The sequence below is a fragment of the Phoenix dactylifera genome, chromosome 9 (genome assembly GCF_051530095.1).
Source record: "Phoenix dactylifera cultivar Ajwa chromosome 9, Ajwa_hap1_PhDact_Kaust_v1.1, whole genome shotgun sequence".
Classification (NCBI taxonomy): domain Eukaryota; kingdom Viridiplantae; phylum Streptophyta; class Magnoliopsida; order Arecales; family Arecaceae; genus Phoenix; species Phoenix dactylifera.
The window spans coordinates 32,286,029-32,296,053 of NC_143198.1; the positions used below are offsets into that span (position 1 = coordinate 32,286,029).

Here is a 10,025-nt window from a genome sequence, read left to right on the forward strand (position 1 = left end):
CAAGTGGGGTTATTATATATATTTCCCTCTGGTAGCCCATTCTCGTGTGCTAAAAACATTGCTCAAGAAAGCACAGATATATTACACGGACGGCAGAATGCCCCCTGCGGCCAGATGGAAGAAAAAAACAAGGAGGACGACCAGACCGGCATCCTAAAGGAAAAAATAAAGCAACCAGCGTCCTCGGTTGGGGAGCGTATGAATCCAAATCACGTCGTCAGCAGATAGTAAAACAAACAAACCACAGCAGAAGGAAATAAGCAATCCATCCCAAAGCAATAATCATACCTGAAGCGTCCGCCACCCTACCAAAGACATGATCAAACGCAAATAATCAGCGCGCCCCTCGAAAACAGGAAGCGAACCGTTTTCCGTAACCGGATTTCCTCTTGTTGACGGAAACCTTCTTCCCGTCGGTCAGCCCCGGCGCACTCACAAGATCACCAGCCGCCGCCTTGAAAGAAGGCGGGACAGGGAGGTCCTCCGCCGCCGGGGGCGCCAGATACCAGTCCCCATCCTCGCCCGGCACCATCCCTTTATTCTGCTCCACCCACCACGACCCCGGAATAAGGTACTCATCCTTCAAGTACTCGCTCGACTTGTTCACGAGCGCTATGCTCCTCTTCACCTTGAACTCGAACTCTCCATCCTCTCCATTCCACCCCGCCACAGCCTGCAGAATCCCTTGCAAATTATGCCAATCGCTCGGGTTCTTGGAATCTTTCAAATACGGCGATTTCCGAGCGTCGACGACCAGCTCCTCTCCAGTGTACGCATAGCCCAGCAACCCACTAGGATACAGTGGAATCAAATCTATCTTGTTCTTGACACGCAGCACCCTAAGATTCGGCAACTTCTCCAGTCTATCATTGAAGGCCTTGTTTCCAATTTGTGGGCTTCCAAACACCATAGCACAGACTTGGACATGGCTGTTCTCTCCGATCTTGGATAAGCCATTCTCCACCATATCGAAAGCGCTCAGAATGGCCAAGCTCGCTCCCAAGCTATGGCCGACGCAGATTATGCTGAGGCTCTCGTTCTTGTATTGCTCCACGAGCGCTCTTATCCTGGCTAGGAGCTGGTCCCTCGCGCTCTCTTTGTTGAAGGGAGATTTCGGGTTGCTCGAGGTGTAGATTACATACCAGCCCTTCATGACCTTGGGAACTTCGTCATCATCGGCCGAGCCTTTCTGGGTGGAGGAGAGGATGGAGTCGATGGGGACGAGCTCAGGCTGGAAGACATCGACCCACTCCAGAGTGCGAATGGTGCCGCGCCACGCGACGTAGATCTCGCGGCGGCCGGTCTTGAGGGCGGCGGCGTCGGAGGAGACGGCGATGTAGCCGATCCAGTTGGACTCTTTGCTCCAGGCCTCGTCGGAGCGGGAGAAAAGGAGGAAGCCGTCGGGGAGGTCGATCTGGGAGGTGGCGTAGAGGTACTCGGCGACGGAGAAGTCGGCGGCGGAGGGGAAGAAGACTCTGCTGAGGAGGTTGGATTTGGAGTAGCGGCAGCTGCCGCAGTACTTGGAATGCTGGTCGCTGTTGAAGGAGTCGTAGGTGACCTGGCAGAAGTCACCGCACTGGAGGAGGAGGCGCCGGAGCGAGAGGTCGAGGGGGTCGAGCAGGCCGGCCCACTGGTTGGAGCCCAGGAGATCCTGCCATGAGGGGGTGGCGGCTCCGTCCTTCGCCATTAATTCTCAAGCGTTCGCGTCGCAGGGAACCAAGGGGTTTGTGACTTCGCTTGGAGCTGAAGTAGAAGAAGATGAATATGATGACCGAGAATGGGTTCTTTGCTTCGTTGCTGGGGATAAGGGAGGGTTGGTTGTGGGAGGGAAAGGCACGAATTTTGCTTTCAGATAGAAAGTCGGACGGCAACTTACATAAAGCGGCCCGTCTCAACCGCCTTCGCGGAAATCCACGGTTGGATTGCGCAAATGGAGTTAGGAGTGCTTGGAGATCTATGCAAGCGGGGCATGATCCAATGGTCGACCTTGCGAAAGAAGAACCATCATTCTTTCGTGCCAAAGATACAACCCGAACTGGGTTTAGGGATCCTCGCATTGTACTGCAGATCCCGTCTCAATTAGGCCAGATTGAGCTTAGGTCCAAGTCGAGCTAAGCTGATCTGACTAACGTCGAACTACCTATCTTTTGATCGATTTAGCTGTAAGCCTTTGGGATTACTCTTGGATTGTTGAACTAATCTCCACAAGATTGAGTCAAATCTAATCGGATTGGGTTCCATGATGGATTGGATGTGGAATTTCGACTTGAGTTCCGCATTGAGACTCTAGAGTTAATTTAGGTACGAAACATGTTTAAGTTGGATCCGACGTACAGGACGGATCTAGAAACCTAACCCATTTGCATACCTGCTCAACAGAAAGATTAATTATTCTAGTTTCTAGAAATCTCTCACTTTTTTTTTTTGGATGAAAAAATCTTACTTTTTTTTTTGGTGAAAAAGTCTTATTTTTTTTTGAATAAATGAGGTAATTTATATAGCTCTAACTTGAGTACATCCTGCCAAATCATGAGAAAGTAAAAAGTATAAAGAAGAGAAAATGTCCTGGAATCTCTCACTTTCGGAGCCAGCCTGTAGGCCAGGGAACGAAGACAGTGGCAGCCCGCCTGCACGTTCGGAACGTGACGGTGGCCCACCCTCCGGGCCCATGGATGTGATGTGATGGAGTTGGTCCAACATCACCATCATGCAGTGCACCCCCGAGGCAGGTAGACTGAGATGCGCGACCCTACCATTACCCAGCCTTTATCCTCTCCATTTCTGAACGGGTTCCATAGACCCTTCTCTGCCAGACTCCTTAAAATGTCGCCTCCGAAGCTCTACAAGTAATCTTACACAGCAGGACTAGAATTCCCTCAGATTGTACTCCTTTAGAGATGGATAAGGTTCAAATTATATTCACCAAATAAAAAAATGTACAGAGACAACGAACTTAGCATGCTGAATTGATGGTCCAGATAAACCCCTTGTGCTCGAGATAACTTATACAACACTGGATGCAGAGGAAATTAATACAGATGAAACCCTTCGTGTTCAGCACAACCTAGAGGACACTAGATGTAAAGCAGAGGACTCCAGAGAAATCAGACATCTAGCAAATTTTGTGGGATAGCAAAGCAGATATTACAGCAAATGAACCCTGTAGTCATCCACTCCCTTTCAACATGCTCTCCGGTTTCAATATGACTTGAACATGAAAGAAAAATGACTGAGGGATGTAATACCAGAGAAAGAGGGCAAGCAAAAAAACCCACTAGATCAAGCCAGATGATCAAATCGTGTCACCGTGCAAATTTTTGCCTGATCCAGCTACAAAGGCAATGCAACGAACTGCATTTGTGAAATAGCGAGCACCTCTTGCATTATTTCTATTTGAACATATACCTGTTCACCGACAAGGTGTTGGTCAGAGCAAAAAGTTACAACATTGGAAACAGAAATGAAAACACCAACAACCAGTTCCAGGACAACAGGAATGAAAATCGAAACCAAATCCTCGCATGCTATCCTGACTCCAACTGAAATCATCAACCCCTGAAACTGTACCAAGTCCTCCAGCAGGAACTGAGGTAAATTTCTTCCATGTCCACTCTTTGACAGATCATCCCACAACACCACAAACCAGCCTTTCGGGTTGAAATGCCAGTTGGAAGCTGATAAAAGCTCATCGGCTCACTGTATGATCAGTCTATCTTCACAGAGGAATATATCTTGCAGACAAACCAGAAGCAAGCGTAGAAGCCAATGGTCCCGGTCAATACAAAGAACCCATATGATCCAATCAACATGTATCCAAAGTAAAGGATCCCAGAAACAACCCTTGTAATCTCAAGCTTCGTGAAGAAATAGAATGCTGAATATAAGAAGAGGTATAATGCAGAAGAACCTGCGGTAAGATATGCCCTCCACCACCAGTGGTAATCCTCACTGCAAAGCTGGAAGTAGCAGAGCACAATAGTAATCTCTGCACAAGTTATTATAAGGATAACAAAGACCATAAAGAGGAAGCCAAAGATGTAGTAGAATTGGTTCAACCATATTGAGGTCAAGATGAAGAAGAGCTCAATGAAGACAGCACCAAATGGAAGAATACCCCCAATTAAAATGGAGAATGCTGGCTGCATGTACCAAGCCTGCTCAGGTATCTGTCTTGGGATCTTGTTGGTCTTTACAGGGTCCTCAATAGCCGGCTTCTTGAAACCTAAGTAACTACCAACAAAGACTAGAGGTACTGATATGCCAAACCATAGGAACACCAGTGCAAACATGGTCCCAAAGGGAACGGCACCAGAAGACTTCTCACCCCAGATCAATGCATTCAGCACAAAAAAAATGGTGAAGACAATACCTGGAAACATGAAAGCTGTTTTCAAAGTAGTCTTCTTCCATTCTGTACCTTTGAACATCTTATAGAGGCGAGCTGAAGAATATCCTGCAAATAGGCCCATGAAGACCCACAAAAGGACCATGGCAGTCATCAAACCCCCACGGTTGGAAGGAGAAAGGAAGCCTAGCAATGCAAACATCATGGTGACCAGGGTCATCCCAAAGAACTGAACCCCTGTTCCAACATACACACAGAGCAAACCAGAGTTGACTGGGGGTCGGAACACATCGCTGTGGACTAATTTCCATCCCGTTTCTTCTTGGGCTTCATCCTGAGTCTCCAATTGATTGTAGTTCGCAATATCTCTGTACAGGGTTCTCATCATAATCATTGCCACCATGCCAGACAAGAAGAGAACAATCATTAAGGAATTGATAATAGAAAACCAGTGGATCTGATCATCACTCATGAGGAGGTAAGTGTCCCAACGAGATGCCCATTTGATATCACTAGTCTGAAGAGGCAAAGCCATGGAAGTTAGCACTGCATCTTGAAAACGAAAGGTTAGTTTGAAGAAGTGAGTACATACCTGGAAGGTAACATCATAAGTGAATACAACATATGTATCATCGGCAACTTCCTGGAGACTCTGGGCATTTGTGGTTAACTTGGTGCTTGGGTTACATGTCATCAATCTAGGGTTCTTATCGTCCCAGTTGTTATACTCATGACGTACACTGTTTGAACAAGCAAATGACATATCAGTTTAATGCACGCATGGAAGAGCACGAATCAAAATTAGGTTCATCATATTCTACTAATTGTAAAAATCTGGTACCTTGCATCATAACTACAAAAAGTTTAAGAGATACCAGCACACAACTCATCAAGTAGTTCTGTATCGAAATCTGAAGAGGAATGCATATGTTTCAGATGGATTTGTTCAAGCTAATATTTTTTCCAACAATTCCATTACAATGGTTGACTTTTTTTATTATCAACTTCCTCAGACTACTCTTAATAAAACAGAAATGCCCCAGAACTTGTGAAAGAATTCATTACAAGAAAGGAAAGTTGTACAAGGGCACACGAGCACATAAAACATTCAAATCTACATTACAATTTTTGATAGAAAATCTAGAATACTAATTAATCATCAAGCAGCTGCTAACCACAGAGTGAAGAAATGGCTCAAATGGTATCAAAACACCACGACTCCTATGCTTCAGACATTTTGTCAAGAAACTCCTATACCAAAACACAACTTTCCATCTATTAAGAGTGAAGTCCCCTAAAATATCGAACATGGAAAAATTTATAATATCTGGTAAAATTTAGTACAACTAAGATCCCAATGCACCTATGAATGGTGGTATAGGCAGGAAAGGGCCATGTCACACCATTTATAACTGATATGTCTCTATTTATATGAGTTGCATGAGCAAGGTTTATCCTTGATAGTTGATACCATAAGGATGGCTAAACACCACAAGTCGTCTAGCTGCCTAACAATTCTCAAGGTTGGTAAAAAAAAAGGGGGAAAAAAACTTGTGCATTGTAGCAACAATAGAAACTGGAAGATAGAGTACCCTTTCAACTTGTCTTTTATGAACATGAGTTACCAGGCATTGTGGAAAACTGGGTGGCAATGATTATAGTCCGATCTATTTGTCCTCTATCAACATTGAACGTAACCAATAAATGAGTACCATTTAATTCACTGTTATATCCTGCAGTTTCAAGACCACTGTGGCATACCCAAAATTTGGTATGGTTTCCCTGTTCTCTCCATCACACTAACACATTTGCAATATCTATTTGTCCTCTATCAACATTGAATGTTACCAATAAATGAGTACCATTTAATTCTCTGTTATATCCTGCAGTTTCAAGATTGTGGCATACCCAAAATTTGGTATGGTCTGTGTCTGTTCTTTCCATCACACTAACGCATTTGCAATACTGCCTTCTAGTTCTTACTGTCTTTATCTTTCAGAATTATAGCTACCATGAACATTATATTTTACCTACATGGAGTACCTAATTCACATTAATTTTTTATCAAGCAACATGGCGAAACTATTGCCTAATGCAGCATGCACCAATCAGCTGCCAGACAGCATCACCTATCACCTATCCATCACACACATCTTTAAGAAGAAAAGATCATCATGGGGTTCAATGACCTAAAAGGTGGTGGAGTTCATGAGGCTGCAACAGTGAAAATGAGAGGTCCAGTTGGTTATAGTTGGTGCTATTAAGCACTATTCAGGCTCAAGCAAGGACCTGCGATTAAGGTGTTGCCTAGTTGAAGCTTCATTATATGCATAAGTAACATATTGAAGCAGACAAACTAATGAGTAAACATGCAACTACTCTCTAATAACAATGAAGAACTTAAAAGAGAGAGATAAGGCACTCAACAAGCAAGTATGACTACAAACATTATCATAAAAATAGAAAAAGAATAATTATTAAAAAAAGAAAGAAAGAGAGAATGAAACAGAAGAGCATTTCCACCTGCTTGGAGTAACCTCAAAACCAACTATACGAGTGTCCTCATTTTCAAGATCCTTATGGTACATAACTCTGAAGCTCAGGTGGTTATTAATGTAATATTTCTCATCCTTAGTCTGCCATAGAATAACATATGTTAACTACAATATAATAACAAGCAAGAATCATAGAGAAATCACCACATGCAACTTACATCAGTGAACCGGTCTTCTTTGTAACCAACACGGAAACCATGCTCGTAACTTGGTGGTTGGCTTTCATCTCTCTTTTGCCTCAGAACTGCGACAGGAAGATTATCCAATATCCTATATAGCACACAACAGAATTGTCAAATATTGAAGGACATGGTAATTTTACTCAAAAGATATGTTTCTTTCTCTTTTTTAAGGAAAGAAAAGTATTCATGTTTATAATCAGGAAATATGGTGCCCTCCCCAATTTGGTATGAATATCACATCTATCATATTCGCATTATTACTTCATCACACTGAATAACCAGAGATTTTAATTCTGTAAGTGAGATTAGATCGTGACAACTGTAAAAGCTGTGCAAATGTCATCAAATTAGCAAAAATATTCAGTGAAAAACCATTTACACAAAGAAACTTACATATTCACTCGATATTCATCATCAATTTTCTCCTTAAAATTCTTTGCAGTTTCTGGGCTAAGCTTTGTGCGACAGGCCACTTTGCATGTCTCATCTAACCTCATTTTAAACTGGGTTGGACATCAAAGATTTACAGAACTATGGTCAATGCTATATTTGCATTATTTCATGATAGAAAACGAATTCTACTTGTTTATTGGACTCAAAAGGTTGAAGTGACTCACTGTATACACAGAGTTCTCAATGCGATCACCCCGAAGGACCTCTCCCAAATTCTCGGCACTGTTCACGATTTTAGCAGGCTTACAGTAATCCAGGAAATAATAATCATATGGAAGTTGAGTCTTTGTTGATGAAAGTTTGTTCACTTTCACCTGAAGTTCATCGCCCTGAGCAGAAAAGGTTGATCAGCATTGAAGCAAGACCAAGGACTGAATTGAAAAACCTAAGTTATAAGGCACATATATACTAAATATACTGAGGATGAGGGAACATTTAAAGATTGAAAATAAAAGTAGAAGAAATACCAGATTCAAGAAAAAAAAGAGTTCCAAGCATCCAGCGACAAAGGATCAGAAGACAGCAATGCAACATCAATAACTATGATAATTATAATTCTCAATGGATAGGTAAAGGTCAGCATTTTAAGAAAGACATGATATAAGATCAACAAATCATACACACCAAGAATCATTTTTATATATATGCCTCAAGCCATATTCAATGTAAACCTTAATGAATAGTGCAATAAATAATGTGTGATTTATTTTTTCCTTGTGCTTAACAACAAAATCTTCCTGGTCAGCATTGCTGATGGCACAGACAAGCAATACACCTGGACCTCAAACACAGAACCAAAAATAAATGACCAATCTCACTGATATGTTAACATGGAAAGTCCGAATCCTTGGTCAAAGTTGAAAAGCAAAAATTCATATCTTTGATTGAGGTAAAGCACGTGCTCGCGTTCAATATCTTGCATTCATAGTTCAGCAGCTTCAACCCCAAGAAAATGTTTCTATAAGGTTCAAATTATGGAGGTTACTCTCCTTCCAAACTCTAACCACAAGATTTTCATAGATGCAATATCTCAATATGTCTATCATTACTTGTTTAGGCCTATATGCACTCCAATAAGAATGCCTAGCAATGGTTAAAATGCAAAATGTCACGCTTAAATTGAAATTTGTTTCACAAAGAGGAAAAAGACCTAGAGGTTGCAGCCTTGCAGGAATCCAAAATCCATGATTAGAGAGAGAAAGAGACAGAGATAGATAGATAGATAGATAGAGATAGAGAGAGAGAGAGAGAGAAGAGTGCAGAATAGATAGTACTCCAGGAAGAAGCTAGTTGGGAAAGAGCTTCGCCATCCAAGCACCGAAAAACCAAGCTAAAAGGTCAACTAAAAGAGAGGGTGGACCAAGTAATTATGACCCACAAATTAAACAATATGAACATTTTGCATAATGTCAGTGAATGTTACGGTCTCATAACTTCCCTAGTTCAAATCCATAAAATCTCCAATGCAGAAAACAACAACAACAACAAAAAAAAAAAAATCAGGAACATTATTTCCAAACTCAAAACAGGTGAGGCAAACAGATCAAACGAATACATAACGATCACCAAAACATGTATCACATGGAACAAAGCTATAAATATTTGACGGCAGTGAATCACAAGACTTACAACTCGATGACCATGGCATTAAACATGACAATTCAGCGTGTCTACGATCAGATCTTCAAGCATTCATATTAAACTATGAAGGGCGATATGTACACCGGAGAAGCAATACAAGAGCAAAAATCCAGCCTCACCAAATTCTTTGTGACCAGAAAACTAAAATCCTAGAGTAAAAGAGCAGTATAGGAGCAATAATACAACCAAATATAATTCTAAAATCCAAATAAGTCATCTCAAACCGCAAAACATAATTTCCTGGCCCTGATTACCTTAGATGCCCGAATAATAATACAACAATTCAGCAGGATGGTTAACGAATCGTACAACGTGTCGCGAAAGTTATAAATCCAAGTATTCAAATGCCAGATCCGCGAAAAGTATGGATTCAGAGCGTAGAACCCTAGCTAGATCTTCACTCATTCCATCAAAATCGCCAGAAGAAATCACCTGCTGAAAGCCGCGAGGAGCGACGCCGGGGAGGTAGAAGGCATCCGCCGACAGGACAAGGAGGAGACTTGAAAGAAGGGCAATGGCGATCCCACCGAGGTTCCCCATGTCGAGCTCGGGGAGAGGGACGCCTCGCCGAGAGAGGAGAGAAGATTTGGAGACGGAGACGAAGAAGAAGGTGCCGGGGGTAAAAGTAAACAAAACAGAGCATTTTGTACTTAGTTATCTTGGAATTCCAGTTTAGACGCACAAAACGACAATGAAGTGACTTTTTATTACGTGTCAACTCAGCAGACCTTAAAGTTGGCGCCGACATCGAATTATGACGGCGTGTATTTGTGGGGGTTCTTTGTTTCTGGTGTTTTTACGGACGCGGATGTTACGCTCGGCCTAAGCGGCAAAGATAGCAGCATACAA

General features: G+C 42.4%; 2 protein-coding genes across 3 annotated transcripts; both read right to left on the reverse strand.

The window, feature by feature from the left end:
- Window positions 1-45: 45 nt before the first annotated feature.
- On the reverse strand, window positions 46-1,844 carry LOC103720165 (alpha/beta-Hydrolases superfamily protein). Its single transcript, XM_008809758.6, has one exon. The coding sequence runs from the start codon at window positions 1,685-1,687 to the stop codon at window positions 335-337; it is 1,353 nt and encodes a 450-aa protein (XP_008807980.4). The 5' UTR covers window positions 1,688-1,844; the 3' UTR covers window positions 46-334.
- A 1,512-nt stretch (window positions 1,845-3,356) lies between these two features.
- LOC103720171 (transmembrane 9 superfamily member 7-like) lies at window positions 3,357-9,811 on the reverse strand. 2 transcript variants are annotated; one of them, XM_039131250.3, is made up of 7 exons: window positions 9,609-9,811; window positions 7,700-7,864; window positions 7,476-7,585; window positions 7,059-7,170; window positions 6,869-6,981; window positions 4,938-5,085; window positions 3,357-4,862 (listed from the first exon to the last, which is right to left on the reverse strand). In XM_039131250.3, exons 1-7 carry the CDS (start codon window positions 9,714-9,716, stop codon window positions 3,705-3,707), a joined length of 1,914 nt encoding a protein of 637 aa, XP_038987178.3. In that variant the 5' UTR covers window positions 9,717-9,811; the 3' UTR covers window positions 3,357-3,704. The 2 variants fall into 2 exon arrangements, with proteins under 2 accessions (XP_038987178.3, XP_088561197.2); XM_088705071.2 differs by having other exon boundaries at window positions 9,431-9,791.
- Between the last annotated feature and the right edge of the window lie 214 nt (window positions 9,812-10,025).

Coding starts and splice junctions, on each gene's coding strand:
- LOC103720165 (XM_008809758.6), bottom strand. CDS start 1,687: ATGGCGAAGGACGGAGCCGCCACCCCCTCATGGCAGGATCTCCTGGGC.
- LOC103720171 (XM_039131250.3), bottom strand. CDS start 9,716: ATGGGGAACCTCGGTGGGATCGCCATTGCCCTTCTTTCAAGTCTCCTC. Junction 6,982..7,058: donor AAGAAGACCGGTTCACTGAT/GTAAGTTGCATG, acceptor ATTCTATGGCAG/ACTAAGGATGAGAAATATTA. Junction 4,863..4,937: donor CTTATGATGTTACCTTCCAG/GTATGTACTCAC, acceptor TTGCCTCTTCAG/ACTAGTGATATCAAATGGGC.